At 56.5% G+C, this 14,131-nt stretch overlaps 6 protein-coding genes across 6 annotated transcripts; 1 reads left to right on the top strand and 5 right to left on the bottom strand.

Moving 5' to 3' along the window:
- Positions 1-333: 333 nt before the first annotated feature.
- On the bottom strand, positions 334-1,805 carry SDRG_00743 (hypothetical protein). Its single transcript, XM_008606234.1, has 8 exons — positions 1,691-1,805; positions 1,611-1,641; positions 1,502-1,555; positions 1,310-1,453; positions 1,110-1,259; positions 868-1,062; positions 588-821; positions 334-542 (listed from the first exon to the last, which is right to left on the bottom strand). Exons 1-8 carry the CDS (start codon positions 1,759-1,761, stop codon positions 453-455), a joined length of 969 nt encoding a protein of 322 aa, XP_008604456.1. The 5' UTR covers positions 1,762-1,805; the 3' UTR covers positions 334-452.
- Positions 1,806-1,881: 76 nt separating this feature from the next.
- SDRG_00744 (hypothetical protein) lies at positions 1,882-4,652 on the bottom strand. The gene is made up of 13 exons (XM_008606235.1): positions 3,792-4,652; positions 3,677-3,742; positions 3,537-3,621; positions 3,437-3,491; positions 3,313-3,390; positions 3,052-3,262; positions 2,892-3,005; positions 2,758-2,845; positions 2,687-2,709; positions 2,463-2,627; positions 2,270-2,413; positions 2,170-2,212; positions 1,882-2,122 (listed from the first exon to the last, which is right to left on the bottom strand). Exons 1-13 carry the CDS (start codon positions 4,149-4,151, stop codon positions 1,950-1,952), a joined length of 1,605 nt encoding a protein of 534 aa, XP_008604457.1. The 5' UTR covers positions 4,152-4,652; the 3' UTR covers positions 1,882-1,949.
- Positions 4,653-5,218: 566 nt separating this feature from the next.
- Positions 5,219-5,647, bottom strand: SDRG_00745 (hypothetical protein; the record flags this gene model as incomplete). The annotated part of the gene is made up of 4 exons (XM_008606236.1): positions 5,219-5,251; positions 5,307-5,406; positions 5,446-5,530; positions 5,578-5,647. The coding sequence occupies 4 exons, from the start codon at positions 5,645-5,647 to the stop codon at positions 5,219-5,221; spliced, it is 288 nt and encodes a 95-aa protein (XP_008604458.1).
- Positions 5,648-6,802: 1,155 nt separating this feature from the next.
- On the bottom strand, positions 6,803-7,579 carry SDRG_00746 (hypothetical protein). Its single transcript, XM_008606237.1, has 2 exons — positions 7,174-7,579; positions 6,803-7,133 (listed from the first exon to the last, which is right to left on the bottom strand). Exons 1-2 carry the CDS (start codon positions 7,480-7,482, stop codon positions 6,894-6,896), a joined length of 549 nt encoding a protein of 182 aa, XP_008604459.1. The 5' UTR covers positions 7,483-7,579; the 3' UTR covers positions 6,803-6,893.
- A 358-nt stretch (positions 7,580-7,937) lies between these two features.
- SDRG_00747 (hypothetical protein) lies at positions 7,938-8,590 on the bottom strand. Its single transcript, XM_008606238.1, has 2 exons — positions 8,287-8,590; positions 7,938-8,243 (listed from the first exon to the last, which is right to left on the bottom strand). The coding sequence occupies exons 1-2, from the start codon at positions 8,584-8,586 to the stop codon at positions 8,013-8,015; spliced, it is 531 nt and encodes a 176-aa protein (XP_008604460.1). The 5' UTR covers positions 8,587-8,590; the 3' UTR covers positions 7,938-8,012.
- A 2,612-nt stretch (positions 8,591-11,202) lies between these two features.
- On the top strand, positions 11,203-13,701 carry SDRG_00748 (hypothetical protein). Its single transcript, XM_008606239.1, has 4 exons — positions 11,203-11,510; positions 11,558-11,759; positions 11,806-12,301; positions 12,345-13,701. The coding sequence occupies exons 1-4, from the start codon at positions 11,267-11,269 to the stop codon at positions 13,632-13,634; spliced, it is 2,232 nt and encodes a 743-aa protein (XP_008604461.1). The 5' UTR covers positions 11,203-11,266; the 3' UTR covers positions 13,635-13,701.
- Positions 13,702-14,131: the final 430 nt, after the last annotated feature.

Consider the following 14,131-nt stretch of genomic DNA (forward strand, 5'->3'; position numbering starts at 1 on the left):
CATTCTACTCGGCGGCGCTCTTTGTCTCTATTTAGAGGCGCTTGTGACTGACGCTGGACGCGGCCTAGCCATTTCTATGCAGCACGAGGACTAGGGTAGTGGAGATTCGCAGATAGTACGAGTGCAGTCGGCTCGCTAGAGCCTTTGGCCTCTGGGTAGTGGATAGCCTCTGCATACACCATCTAACTACATGTAGTGTTTGGCTACTGAAGGACCTCTGAATGACCTCGGAAGGCCAAGAAGAGCGCCTGGATAGTGTTTGGAGTGACGACTTCGGCTCGCCTCTTGAGTTGTAGCTCCTGGATTCAATTTTTGGATAGATATTTGGATAGCCTTTTGGATAGGCTTGGAGGGCCTTTTTGGATTTAGCAGCGTTGTCAAAGCAGTATATATATATGGTGCGGACGACATTATTGTCTTCATATGCATGCAGATGCGCCGTCGATATGGTCTTAGCCCAAGTGCACCTTGTCGTTTCGATCGACGTGGTCAAAGGTAGTGCGCTTGCCGCGGGGGAATTCGCCGTTGAGCGTCTCCGTTGTCTAGGGCAATATTGTCATCAATCCATTGTTTTGTCGCTACAGCACCTTGTCGATGTGGTAGTGGTCGAGCTTGACGCGCGACTCGTACGTCTTGGAGCCTTCGTCGCTGAGCGTGCTGCTCATCATCTTGTTGAAGTAGCCGTACGGCGTGCTCTCAAACGTCCCGCTCGCATAGAGTTTTGTGTCGAGGTTGTCGGCGCGACCTAAGCTCTGTGTCTTGTGCTTGGCGCCCTCCAGTGCGTCGCTCCCATCGTGTCGACCTTCGTTCGCAATGGCTTCCTACGCAGCGCTTTTCATTCGGCGCCAGCAACAGAGAAGAAGGGACCTCTTCGTCGCGGTTCCGGATGACGCGGAGGCTCGGGTCGTCGATCTTGGCCACGTGCTTGACGTACGTGTGGTCGTGCAGCGGGTCGTAGTCGCTCTCGATGATAATGTCGCGGAAGAGACAGCCTTTCTTGTTGGCCGCGTCCAAGAAGCGCTGGTACGCCTCTTGCTTGTGCTGGTTGAGCGCCTTGGGGTCCTGCATTTGCAAGGTACGACGACGTCGTATCGAGAGGGTTGCTATACCATGGCGCGGACTTTGTCGTTGATGGGGACGTTGAGTTTGTTATACACTTTCTCCGTCCACTCGTCGTAGAGACGCAGCTTCTGCCGCTTCTCCGACTCTTCCTTGAGCACGAGGCGCTCTTCGAGCTCGGACGCGAGGGCCTTGCCTTCCTACAAGGAGAGAATCGTGGGCGCTGCGGAGCTTAGTAGGATCCCAGTACGTCAATCTCGCTGCGCAGACGTAGATACTTGGCTTCGCGCCGGTTGCGGTCCTTGGCCAAGTTGTCTGCGATTGTGAGCAGCAGCTTGCGCTGGAGCTCTTCCTGTTCTCTTTGGTACATCTCGTGCTTCATGTGCAGCCGCTTCTACAACCAGAACGAGGTTTGGGATAGCGATGAGATCGGACTACGTACTTGGCGCGTCGCAGTCGAGACGTCGGACGTGCTGGTCGAGCCAAGACCACTCGCCTGAACAGCAGGCGGCATGACCACCAGTGAAGCGCAACGTTAGTCGGGATCGTACCGACTTGGTCTTCTCAGGGCGCGACGAAGGACTAGAATGTTACTAGTGTTGCGACTAAAGCGACTCGACTGAAATACTACCTCCGACTGTTCTTGAGCGCATCTTGCTGGAGGTCTTCGAAGAACTCTTTGTGGTAGACGCGAATGCTCATGCTGCCCTCGATATCACGCTGACCCAAGAATAGCTGGGAGCCGTTCCATCGACTGTGATGTCTACTCGAGAAGCAACAGTTAGTCGTTCTAGTGGTTGCGGCTGCTCTGCAGAGGCGACAGAATGTAATATCGACACTGCATATATTGCCACTGGATCGACTAAGAGGCAATTATCGACTAATTAAACTCAGCAAATGTCGCGCTTGAGGACGCGGGCAACGATGATGGTGATGTCATCCGGCATGCCGCCGCCCCACATCTTGTCGTTCTCCTTTGCGAGGCGAGCAAACGGCGAGTCAATCGTGCGGTCGAGCGAGAGGTCGTAAGCACGCTTGACGAGCTTCTTGGTCATCGCTTCGACTAGACACGCCGGCTTCAATACTGAAAAAAGCTGAACCAGGTACTACCTTCGGGCTCGGACGCGACGATCTCGAGCAGCTGGTCTTCGTTCTATACGACAATATTGTGCACAACTGAGAAGCGCCGCATAGACCGTAAGACACGTACGACATTGTCAAAGAGACCGTCCGTGGCCAGCACGATAAGGTCGCCCTCCATCACTGGCACCCGCAGGTTGACGGCCTCGGCCGGCGTCTCGAACAGCGGACCCGACCCCGACGGCATGTCCGGTCCCGGCTCATAGTACCCGAGCTATTTACCACGAATTCGAATGGACACTATGCAAGAAGATCGTCTCTACCTGGAACGGGCAGTTGAAGTAGTGGAGCTGCTGCGGCGACCGGTACGAGACGTGGGCGCCTTTGCGCCGCCCAGCAGGCGTGAGGTCGGTCTCCCGGTTCTCAAGCTTGCGCATAAGCGAGCCATCGAGCGTCCCGCGCATCTCGGCCGACTTGAGATCAGATTTCTACGTGGGGATTGAGTATGGATCGAACGTAGATCGTGGTGGCTGCATGCGTCTTGTACCTTGTCGCGAATGATGAGAAACCCTACACGCGATAAGCTCTCGACCGGATAGGATAGATAGGATAGAATACCCGAGTCGCCGAGGTTGACGGCGTAGAGCTCGCACTGGCTCGGGTCAAGGCTCACAACACAAGCCGTCGCACTTCCGACGATTGCGTGCTAGTATCGGATGAGACATCGATGCAGCAGAACGAAGATCACTCACTTGGTTGACGCTTAGCCACGCGGCGTGGAGCACTTCAGATGGATGCACAAGGGCGTCTTTGGCCTCGGAGACGTGCGCGGCGGCCTGCGCCGCCTTCATGAGCTCGCGCGAGTACTAGACTCGAGTCAGATGCCTTGGGACCAATGTCCTGTTGGTCTACCTTGCCAGCCGAAATGCCTTGCTCAAACCATGACCCGACGCCGTCCGCGACACCAAAGCAGAGCACGTCGAGCGGCGTGGTCGCTGGCGCCGGTGTCGGCTCCGTGCCGATGAAATACGCATCTTCGCCGCCCGTGGCCACCTTTTGCGGGTGCGGGATCGACATGGCAAACGCGTTCAAGTAGTATTGCGTGCACGGCGTCGGTTTGACGCTGGGCAAAACGCGTTAAATGCGCGAGGAAGAGAGATTGGGGTGGCGTACATGGCCGAGCTCGCAACCGACGTGTTCTTCGGCAGCCCCTTGCGCGGCAGAATCAGATGAATGTAGTCCGACTTGGCACTAGGCAAGACCATGCTTAGTCGCACGCGATGCGGTGACGATGTACCTGTGGGCTTCGCCGTCAGCTTGCGAGTCGGTGCTGGAAATAAGCGTAGCAATGTCTGGCCAAGGTCTTATCATGACGGATGCAATGGTATAGAACATACCTGCGAGGGAGATGATGCCGAGGAGGCTGTCGCCTGAAATGACGGGGAGCTCGCTGCGCCCGGACTGTGTCATGACTGCCCGGCACTAGCCGCAGAAGGTGCTTGTCGCGCTCGTTTACGACTAGTAGAGAAGAACATACCACCGTGAGCGGGTCTTCGGGCGTGACGTGGATGATGTCTTTGGTCGGCATCGCCGCGTCCTTGACCTATGAGGCGCGTGGGTTTGATCCATTGGCCACGCTATGTCGTTTGTACCGGGAGGTCCTTCCACGCCGCGCCTTGCTTGGCGATGCTCGAGATGATGTTGTTTTGCGTCAAGAGGCCGACGACCTTCTTCTCTTCGTCGACGACGATGAGCGTTGTCGAGTTGACGTGCGACGCCATCTTGTCGACGGCGGTCTGCAGCGTCGCGTTCTTCGTGATAATGCTCGTCGCCTGGTTGCGCGAGTTGACAGCAACCTTGAGCAGGTCTGAGGCCGACATGGTGCCATAGCGGCGGAAGTTACGGCGCGGGCCAGCGCGGGCCATGGCCACGACCGAGGACGTCCATCGCAGCATCTCCTCGTGTGGGCAACGGACTACGACCGAGGGATGTCGGATTTTAGCCAATGGCATCGGGCGTTACACATCGCGCGTCGTATGATTGGTCATAACGGGATGCAATGCCAAACGACCCGACAGCCCAAGGTACTTGTGCGACAGCGCGGGGCAAAGACGGCTGCCCACGGTCGTCGCTGGCCACGCCGCCGCGAGCAGCTGACCCGAGCTGCATTCCTCTGCCCATGGAGGCGGGGCGCCGAGGTGCCCTCCTCGGCAGCGTGGTCACCCTGCATGGCGATCGATGATCACTGCCACCCATGGCCACAAGAATGAGCGCAGCGGCGCACTGGAAACGCGCACGGCTGCAGATCCCGACCAAGGTCTTGGGTGCGCGTCTTGGTCTGTTCAACGTCGGACGGGGCGCCGGCGATGAGCAACGAAAGGACGCTGTCGACGTGCGTCGCTGCGTAGACTAGAGCAATCCCGCTGTAGCTTGGAACACGCGTAGCCGAGGATTACAGCCCGCTCGCCTTGACGCAAAAACGATGCAAAGTTATGGATACGAGCTCGTACTCGAGGTCTATGGGACGTGGACAACGACGACGATCCTGTTGGGTGGAGGTAGTCGCATGCAGTGGGCAGTCGTTGCAAAGGCGTTCGACTCGCTCCATCGCATTGCCACGGGATCTACACTGGAATGTCCTTCAAGAAGCCGCGACAAGGAACCGTAAAGCCCTCATTGCGCTTTGCGTCAAGAAGCTGCAAGTACAGAGACATGATGTTGACCGGAAATGGCACTGTTGTAATTGGAGTAGAATTAGTCGACGACTAACTTAAAGGCTCGAGCCAGAGCCAGACGCGTGGAATAGGTTGAGCACGCTGGCTTGGTAAAATCGAATGGCCATCAACCCATAGCGATCGAGAGGGCGCACGCGAGCGCTCTGCATGTCCGAGACGATGTCTACAGCCACGTCATACAACCAACGGAGTTGACTTGGTGTACCACAAACGCGCTAATACAGAGGTATTGCCTTCAAAATCGACCCACACAGCAATAAAGGGAGGGTTACCTGGTTCGCGTGGCCGCCCCAGTCCAAGACACGCGCGAGGTCGTTGCCGGTACCGAGCGGCGGACCGCGACATCAGGCTGACGAAAGCCGCACGCCTTCGAGCACCTATCACGAGTTCACACAAGGAAGCTTGACATGGATCCAGGGATGCTAGTCGAACGCACCCAGCCACGGTGTCGTCGCCACCGCACACGAGAATCTTGAGGTTCTTCACGTGGCGGAACTGGATCAAGGCGAAGCGTTCAGGCGGCAAATCTAGACTGCAACAACGTTGGAGTGATCGGACACGAGAGATGCACTCGACCTGGATCGGGTTGAGCCGGTTGAGAAACGCGCTTTCGATGCCGGCGCCCAGCTGACCGCCGCTGCCGAAATTGAAAGACACTACACACCACGATAGAGCGTCGATTCGAGACGTACAGGTCGTATACCCAGCGACCCGCTGATAGCGAATGGCAGCATACGGTCAATGCCCTTGACGTTTTCACGCTGCTTGCGCATCGCACTTTTTCCGCCCAAGCATATATGAACGTGTTTCGCGTTATCTTCATAGTTATACAAAGACTTCGCATACGTAGAGACTAGCAATCTCCTTCTTCTTCATTCGCTCGCCGGTCCGTGGCTGCGCAGGCGGCGGCGCGGGGGCTCGTCTGGCTCTTCTGTCGTCGCCCTACGACGCTTGTGGCCGCGGGTGAGCCCAAGCATGCTAAATCAAATCGTGTGAGATGGCGCCAGCGAGCACGACGGGGATACGTACCGCGTAATCGTCTCGAGGTGGGTTTCCGACGGCTTGGGTTGAGCGCTGACGCACGTCGGCGGTAGCACGAGGCTCTTGTCGCCACCGAAGTCGCATTTGGTGTCCCGCGCGCTCCCAAAGCAGTGCTTGTGCACGCGACGATACCACCACGTGCACTGTTGGACGTCAACCTCGTGGACATTCCAGCATGGTGAGGACGACGAACCAAAGTAGCTGTTGAAGACACCATGCTTGGGCCAGCGATCGAAGGGCGTGCGGCCTTGCGTTGGCGCGAGCGCACGGTGCAGCTACCAGTTGTCATTCGTACGCAAGCCAAGGAGTCATTGGATATCGTACCTAGAAGCCATCTAGCTGACTTGGTCGACGCGCCAGTGGTGGCGGTCTATGACGCAGGGGCCCTCTTGAGGTCATGGTCCGCAGAGGTCGCCGGCGAAGACGCCTTCGTCTTCGCCGGCACACGGGTCGAGTATGGAGGCTGGGATGCGAGCGGACGAACTGCAAAATGAAGTGTTCTTTGCCCTCCGCTTCCTATCCGGAAGATCCCAAGATGGACGGCTGAGTTGAAGGTGGCGTCCGCAGGCCGTCGTACGAACGCAAGGCGCAAGGAAGGCTTATCAACCACCTTAGTAGAAATATTTTACGAGGCCACAGCGAGTGCTACTAGCACCATCAAGGTGTGTACTTGCGGGTGAGTCGCACTGTGTGATTGATGATGGACTTGGAGTTGCCTCGTGGCTGCACCAAGATCGCAAGGCGGGCTCCAAAACGAGCCAATCCGCATGCGCGCCATCATTTAAATCCACCAATCGTTTGTCATCATGTCATCTTTTCAACCAATCAACACACAACGCTGGAGATGCAGCGCCTGACCCTGGCGCCCCGAGCACATCCCATATGACTACGGCATGTAAACTGACGCTAGCCCCACTTTATTGCACAATATACCTCCACATAGTGTCATAATCGTATGCAAAATTGTCGTTCATTCTCTCAAAAATCCAACAGCGCCGCGTCCGTGTCAAGAACGTACTCGTGGATCTTGGTTTCATCGGCCGCAAAGTCAAACTGACCAATGATGTTGCGCCCTGCGAGGACAGACGGGAGCCAAAACTTGTCGTCGGCCCACATATCGTCGTACGGGATCGCATCGTACGTGTACCATTGCGGGCGCATTTCCTCCGACTCGGTCGGCACGCCTTCAAACTTGGTCACTTGGTAGACGTGAACGTGCTACAGAGTTTTAGTCGACTGGCAATAGTCCGTATCGTACCAGCACTTCGGGCTTGTTGGTGAACGTAAAGAGGAGCGTACCCTTCTTCTCCATGTATTTGCCGTGCACGAGGACGTTGGCCTCTTCATTCATTTCGCGCGCGGCAGCGTCGGCGACCGTCGCGTCCGTCGCTTCGACCTTGCCACCAAAGCCGTTCCACTTGCCTTGGCCAAACCCGCGCTTCTTCATCCCAAGGAGCACTTCGTTCGCACCGTCTTCATGCGTACGGAGGAGGAAGGCGAGCGTGTAGTGCTTGATCTTGGCGGCAGCTTGCAACGTCTCGGTCACTCGGAGGGCAGCACTCGGCATGTCTGAATCGGTCGAATTCTAAAATGATTTTTAAAGTAAAAATGGGAGACGCCAGCGAGGACGTGCCAGCTGGGTTGCGAGCCCCTTGACAATGCAGGTCCAAAGTACGCAATGATTGTCGTTCGGTGGCGTTTCGCAAGCAATGGACGGCTGCGACCGCCAGGTCTGGGACACGGAGAGCCGCACGTTTCAACTTCATCCATTGCGCACCCGAATTGCCCGCACTTCTTGAACTACTATATTTACAAGGGATGTGCATGATCAGTATACACATTGAACGGTCCCGGATGCCGCGTGAACGCAGATGATGATCGCGCCCTATTTCCGCAGTGCCATGCTCCAAGATGACTTGACTTTGGAGCTGCATTTGGTGGTGCAGCGGAGAGCTCTTGATCACTCTACTGTATCTACTTCGTACCCAGTACCAGGTACCGGTAGTGCTGTAGTGCTAAATGTTGGGCGTTGAAAGGTTAAGACGCTTAGCATTGCTTATGAGAACACTCAACGCTAGACAATATAATCCTTTCTTCCTAGTCCTCATCAACAATGTCCAAAGTCGAGTCGAGAATGGTCACTTCGTCTTCGGCAAAGTCAAATTGCCCAAAGACGCGATGACCCGCGAGCACGGACGGAAGCCAGAACTGCTCGTCGGCCCACATGTCGTTGTACGGGATCGCATCGCAGGGAAACCACGCGGGGCGCATCTCGTCGGACTCGGACGGGTCGCCGTGAAACGTCGTCACAGTGTAGACGTGCATATGCTATCAAATCGAGTCGTCTCAGTTGCAATAGACAATAATGTACCATGATTTGGGGGCGGTCCGTAAACGTGTAGAGGAGCGTGCCCATCGAGTGCATGTTGTCGCCTGATACGACAATGTTGGCTTCTTCCATGAGCTCGCGCGCGGCCGCATCGGCAACGCTCTTGTCCGATGGTTCGATTTTGCCGCCAAAACCAATCGTTTTGCCAAGGCCAAAGCCGCGTTTCTTGGTGCCGAGGAGAATCTCACGCTCGCCTTGCCTGTTGGTGCGAAGGACAAAGGCCAGCGTATACGCCTTGACATCGGCCGCAGAGGCGAGCGTCGCTTGCACTTTTGCTGCCATCGAGATGGGAAATTGAAAACTGTCGCCAAGACAATTTCAAAAGTTTTCGAAATTATTTGAAAATGAAGTGCACCTGGGAGAGAGCGAAGTGTCGACGGTAGCAGTGAGCCAAGCTGGGCGGAGCACAAGACGAAGCAAGCAGCGCTACCCGCGCTCGAGATAATTGTCAACCACGCGTGTCTTCAGTATGTGGCAGGCGCGTGGTCATGTGACGAACGCTGTCGTTGAAGGTGGCTGCACGTGGCACGTCCCAAAATGGAGCTTCTGGCCCATCTTATCGCAGGAGACGACGTGAGGGGCTTCGATTGCCACAGCGCTTTGGCCCACAACCCGGTGACTTTGAGGGTCCGCTATAGGCTTCAGTTGGATGGACCAAGCCCAATGCCGACCACATCTTGCAGGCCGCGATGGCCCCGGATGTCCCGTCTGCACAATGGTCTTTGGACGTCGTCCGGCTCCTCCATACCGAACCGAAGGACACGCCATTTCCTCTTTCTTCCTTTTCACCAAGTGTATTTGTGTGTTTTGGCCGAAGTTTGTTTGTTAACACATTTGCTTCCTCGAAAGTGCCATTGCCAGTGGCCATTCGAAGATTGTCCGCTTCCTCATTGACCAGCGGACCGAAGGCGCATCGCCCAATGTCAACCGCGCGGCCGCGAATAGTCGTCTAGTAAATGGAATCGGCTCGTTTCGCTGCACGGCCCAAGCTGTCGACAAGGCCGCCTGGTCCACGCCACGCATCGCGTTCGACCTTTGCGGCGTTGCGCGCTGCGTGGCTGTGCAGCTGCGGTGGGATTAAGTTCCACTGCAGGTCTTTCACAAAATGTAAATAAGTTCGACAACAAAGACGACGACGGCACACTGTCTTTCTATCGGGATAAATAGGCTTCCATCATTGACGTCGGCGGCGATTACACTTTGCCGCAAAGTACCTCTTGTCACATGGAGCTCTCGCACAGGTTTCCGTTCCCAAACTCGAAGATCCGTGATTGGTGTCGCTCAGCTGTATTTGGACAACGGCGGCACGTTGGACAAAAGCGCCATGCTGTATGCCTGCGCGGGTAGCAACATGACCTACCGCTCATTCAGCTCTTGTATGAGCATCAGAACGCATATGGTCGCTTCGGCCCGGACGCGATCGCAATGGCGATCGAGAACCCGGCGTGAGACGTCGTCCCCTTTCTCGTGGCTCACGGCACGACCGACGACTTGGCGCTCGCCAGAGACCTCCTCGATCTCGCGATTCAACTGCTTCAACGGCACCATGAGCTCAGCTATGACAAGCTCCTACGCGTGGCTCTTCAAAGCGGCAACGTCGAGGCGATACGCTACCTCTTTTCGCTCGATATTGGCAAGCCGCGCGAGTGCCCCGGGAGCTTGCTGGTCGTCGAGCGCACGTGAGTGAGAGCACGTTTTTGCTACCGTATGTACCCGACCGACCATCTCGACACGTTCTCTTTCATCTCAACCTCCACGCGCTGCCCGACCGCCGCCAAGCGACGACACTCCAGTTGATCACAATGGAGCTCAAAGACCAAGGACAACACGCTAGCCAAAGCATCAAGCTCCGCCCATTGTGGCAGTTCGAGCGACAACGCTACTGGAGGCGGGCGAGATTGTCGACTGGGCGCTGGCCCTGGTCGTTTGCCATCTTTATGCAACCGATGCGATGACACCTTGGAGCAAAGCGTAACCAAGACAGCTTTGGTCCACGAAGCTGAACTTCGGACGCAGCTCCACCGTTTGCTCAACCTTAAAAGAAGAGGAAGTCAAGAACTAGGAAGAGCTTGATATGATATAACATGACGTCATTTGTCTCGTACGCTCAATACTCTTGTGAGCTCAATGCCATCTCTCAACCGCGCTACCGGCAACAGTCGCAATATGGTTGGGAGTACACCTCCACCACATCAACTCGCTCGCGGTTTTTACGGCGCCGTCGATCGAGCTGCTTGCGAGTGCCGCTTTTCGTCTGCCAGTTGCCAGAAGGTCGTTGCCTGCTCACGTATGCGCCATATCCGGTATCAACCGACGACAAGCTATCCGCACTCTCTCCTTGGGTACGCGCTTACCTATCTGCGAGGCGGACTGGTTTCTCAGCAAATCGACTGTCGGACAATCCGGGCTTCGTTCTCCTCGCGGCTGCGCTTCCGATCTCCGCGCTTTCTCGCGTGTCCAACAGCCCATGCATTCGCCAAACTTTCCTGTCGTGGGGGCTTGCCATCGTCGTTCCAACGGCAAATCGCACCGACGCCATACGTCTCGTCTCTGTATGGTTTGTATCACAAGATACACGAGCTGAATGGGACAAGCGACGATGGGCGCGCAGGACGCGTTTTGCTGCCGCCTTTTCGCTACAAGTCCTAGCTGTAGCACAACTACAAGCACACACCAAGCGGCAAGCATTATCTCGCAAGATGAGGAGACGCATCGAACGCACACGAACGACGTCAATCGCCACCGTCACCTGTTGAAGCACCACGTTGAAGTGTATATTTCTATGTCTACCCATCCAATTATTTTGATTTCACATACAATGCTCAAGTATATTTAAAAAAAAAGCGCAATTCTACGATCGAACCTGTAACGAAATCCCGCCACTGTCGCAAAGTGCCTGAGAGACACCTGCTGCGCTTCCAACGACCCTTTCCCCGTGCACAGAATCCAATTGCACTTGAGCATGGCAGCCAGCACAGAAGATGGGTTGCCGTTCGACGATAGCGGCATCTACGATGACGTGTGCATGCTCAGCGAGTACCCGGAAGACCACAAGAAGAGCGCGGTCGCCATTGATGTGCGCGCCGACTCGCGCGCCCGCGGCGAGTCGGTGCTCCTCAACGACCCGCTCGTCTCGGACGAAGACGCGAACGAGCTCATCCTGGAAGCCAACCGCGTGCCGGACGAGTCAAACCTCTCCTTTGACGGTAACTCGTGGCCACTGCCGAGTTGCAGAACTCATCGTTTTGTGTAGAGATCATGAGGAACATCAAGGAGCGCCGGTACTACCAAGAGCAGTTTGCCAACATCCAAGGCCAAGCTGGCATGAACCCGCGCACGCTCAAGTTCCTTCCGGCCTACGAAGCCGCGTACGCCGCCTACATTCAGCGCGACTCGCTGCATCGAACGCGCTTTTGCTTCTTCATGGGCGCCGCCGCCCTCAGCTTTTACCTCTGGTACGCATATCCTTCCACAGACGACGAAACCAAGGACGGGACGTAGGTACGATGCGCAGCAGCCGTCGTACCAAGCGACCGCCAATATGCATTTCTGGACCTTCGAGTCGGGCAACGTCACCCGAAAGGACATGCTGGACGTGCTGAGCATCCTCGGGCCCGCGGCCTTCCTCTTTGGGATTTGTCTGACGATCGTGCCATGCTTTGTCTCGCGCTTCCGCCTCGAGCGACTCACGTTTGCAATCTTTGGCACGGTGGCGCTCACGCTCATTCTGCGCAAGCCCGTCGGCCGCTACAAGGGCCCGGTCCTTCCGCTCGTGATATTGATGATCCCGATCTTTGGCATGACCCGCATGCGCTTCCGCCTCAGCTGCGTCCTTGGGTGGAGCATCTTCCTCACCTACTTTACGATTCAAACCATCGCGCGCGCGCAGCTCGACGAAGCGACGGCCAAGAAGTGGGATTCGCAGTCGGACATTATCTACCAAACCATCAACTACGGCATTAGTGTCATTGGCGGCATGGTGTCCCACTACCGCCAGGTACCTTCTTTGATCGTAGTCCCGTCTAACGGAACATACTTAGGAGCTGCTGCGACGCCGCAACTTTGCGCTCAAATTGCCGTTCACAGGCCTCACGGACGACGACCTCGAGCCAATGCAGATGGACAAGTTCCGGAAGCGGTCGCTCATGCGCCGGACGACGCTGAGCTTCAAGAACGACCAAGTCGAAGACCTTTTCTACCGACATTGGTACCTCATTGACCCGTTCCCGTTCGAGAACCCGAACGCAGCGTCGCTCCACCTCGGCGTCTTTCGCGTGCTGCGCTTTGCAGTCATGGGTCTCGTCATCGACCAAGTCATTCTTGGTGTCCAGGATTACAAGCTCCTATGGCTGCCCGGGCATCCGGTCAAGCCCAAGAGCCTCTTCTCTACTGCCGAGTCGGAGTATGCGTACTTTGGCGCGTGCATTGCGCGCTACGGCGTCATCGTGCCATGCTACCTCTCGATGGTGCTCTTCATGCACTGGCTCGGCACTGCGTTTTACGCCCAATGGCTCCAAAAGCACGACGACAACCACAGCGAAGCGACGCACAACGCCGACGACACGGGCCCGCGGTCGCCGGTCGCCAAACTGAGCACGCTCGAGCAAGTGGCCAACGTCGCGTTGAACGTCTCGCGCTGGAAGGCGTGGCGCGACGAGAAGCTCACGGGCATGCTCGCGGCCAAAGGCGGCTACGTCAAGTACGCGCAGTGGTACTCGGCGGTCGTCATCTTCCTCCACGTGAGCTGCATGGCGTCGCTCCTCATTTGGCTCACGCGCAACACGCATGCGCCACAGAACGTGTATTTCATGGGCTTTCTCAACTCGCTTTTGTTTCCGCACCGGTCGGGCTTCCGCATTCGCTTCGTGTACGCATCGTCGACGACGTTGGTGCTCGCCGTCACGTTCATTGCAGTCTTTGCGGTCGTGCTCGCGCCGGCCGACGCCGACCACGCGCTGCACGTGCTCTGGGTGCAGTACACGACGTACATTGTCGTCGTCGTCATCCTCGGCATGTTCATCTCGCACGAAGAAGAGAGTCTTCGACGCACGTTCTTCATCCTCAAGTCGATGCGCACGCTCGAATTCAAAAGCTGGTTCCACACGGTCTTGCGCGTCCAAGGCTGGGTGCGCGCCAAGCTCAAGCGCAAGCTCCACGAGATCCGCGCGCGCCGAAGCGACCTCGACGAAGCGCTCTTGGCACCATCGGCGCCTATCGTCTCGAACGCCGCGCCCTACATGGCCCAAGCGTCCAAGTTTGGCGTGATGAGCCAGGGCTTCAACCTCACCGCCGTCCTCGTCGACGTCATCACGTCGAGCTTGCAAAGCTAGATGGACTATTTACTACGTACGATGATTTAATACAACGCCTTTGGCACGTAAGTCAAGGCTCTTGCAGCGCCGGTCAGGAAGCACTCAAGTACGCTGCATCGTCCGCATCGTCGAGTCGATTGCCAAGAGAGACTCTCGTGGCAGCTACGACAGACAATGGATCTTTGCTTCTCGGCGGAGCGACGACGTTGGACGGATCAGCCATGCGAACGGCATGGCGGGTTGAAGAGGCGAAATGACTGCGTGCTTTTAGTCTAGCCTGTCGTCGATTAGCCGCGCAAACGCCACTTTCTATTTGCCCCTGCTGGGAGCACGGTACATTCACCCCAGGCTGGATGGTCCACATCACCCTGCCTGGCAAACTGCAACGAGCAACCTGGCAAACTGCAACGAGCAACCTGGCAAACTGCAACGCGATTCGGTACTGTGGCAAGGACAAGGGATGTAGAGGTATCTGCGCATCAATTTGCACATCATGGGACGCCATCATGGTCTAA

This window comes from Saprolegnia diclina, assembly GCF_000281045.1.
Source record: "Saprolegnia diclina VS20 unplaced genomic scaffold supercont1.2, whole genome shotgun sequence".
NCBI classification, from domain to species: domain Eukaryota; phylum Oomycota; class Saprolegniomycetes; order Saprolegniales; family Saprolegniaceae; genus Saprolegnia; species Saprolegnia diclina.

What these genes read in the sequence shown, in the direction of transcription:
- SDRG_00746 (XM_008606237.1), bottom strand. Translation starts at nt 7,482, where the DNA reads ATGCCGAGTGCTGCCCTCCGAGTGACCGAGACGTTGCAAGCTGCCGCC. An exon ending in CCAACAAGCCCGAAGTGCTG is followed by an intron (nt 7,134 to 7,173) that starts GTACGATACGGA and finishes AAAACTCTGTAG; the next exon opens with CACGTTCACGTCTACCAAGT.
- SDRG_00743 (XM_008606234.1), bottom strand. Translation starts at nt 1,761, where the DNA reads ATGAGCATTCGCGTCTACCACAAAGAGTTCTTCGAAGACCTCCAGCAA. An exon ending in GCCCTGAGAAGACCAAGTCG is followed by an intron (nt 1,556 to 1,610) that starts GTACGATCCCGA and finishes CCTGCTGTTCAG; the next exon opens with GCGAGTGGTCTTGGCTCGAC. An exon ending in TCTCGACTGCGACGCGCCAA is followed by an intron (nt 1,454 to 1,501) that starts GTACGTAGTCCG and finishes TTCTGGTTGTAG; the next exon opens with AAGCGGCTGCACATGAAGCA.
- SDRG_00744 (XM_008606235.1), bottom strand. Translation starts at nt 4,151, where the DNA reads ATGCCATTGGCTAAAATCCGACATCCCTCGGTCGTAGTCCGTTGCCCA. An exon ending in CGGCATCATCTCCCTCGCAG is followed by an intron (nt 3,492 to 3,536) that starts GTATGTTCTATA and finishes GACCTTGGCCAG; the next exon opens with ACATTGCTACGCTTATTTCC. An exon ending in CGTCAACCTCGGCGACTCGG is followed by an intron (nt 2,710 to 2,757) that starts GTATTCTATCCT and finishes TATCGCGTGTAG; the next exon opens with GGTTTCTCATCATTCGCGAC.
- SDRG_00748 (XM_008606239.1), top strand. Translation starts at nt 11,267, where the DNA reads ATGGCAGCCAGCACAGAAGATGGGTTGCCGTTCGACGATAGCGGCATC. An exon ending in GCCCTCAGCTTTTACCTCTG is followed by an intron (nt 11,760 to 11,805) that starts GTACGCATATCC and finishes GACGGGACGTAG; the next exon opens with GTACGATGCGCAGCAGCCGT. An exon ending in TGGTGTCCCACTACCGCCAG is followed by an intron (nt 12,302 to 12,344) that starts GTACCTTCTTTG and finishes GAACATACTTAG; the next exon opens with GAGCTGCTGCGACGCCGCAA.
- SDRG_00747 (XM_008606238.1), bottom strand. Translation starts at nt 8,586, where the DNA reads ATGGCAGCAAAAGTGCAAGCGACGCTCGCCTCTGCGGCCGATGTCAAG. An exon ending in CGGACCGCCCCCAAATCATG is followed by an intron (nt 8,244 to 8,286) that starts GTACATTATTGT and finishes TCGATTTGATAG; the next exon opens with CATATGCACGTCTACACTGT.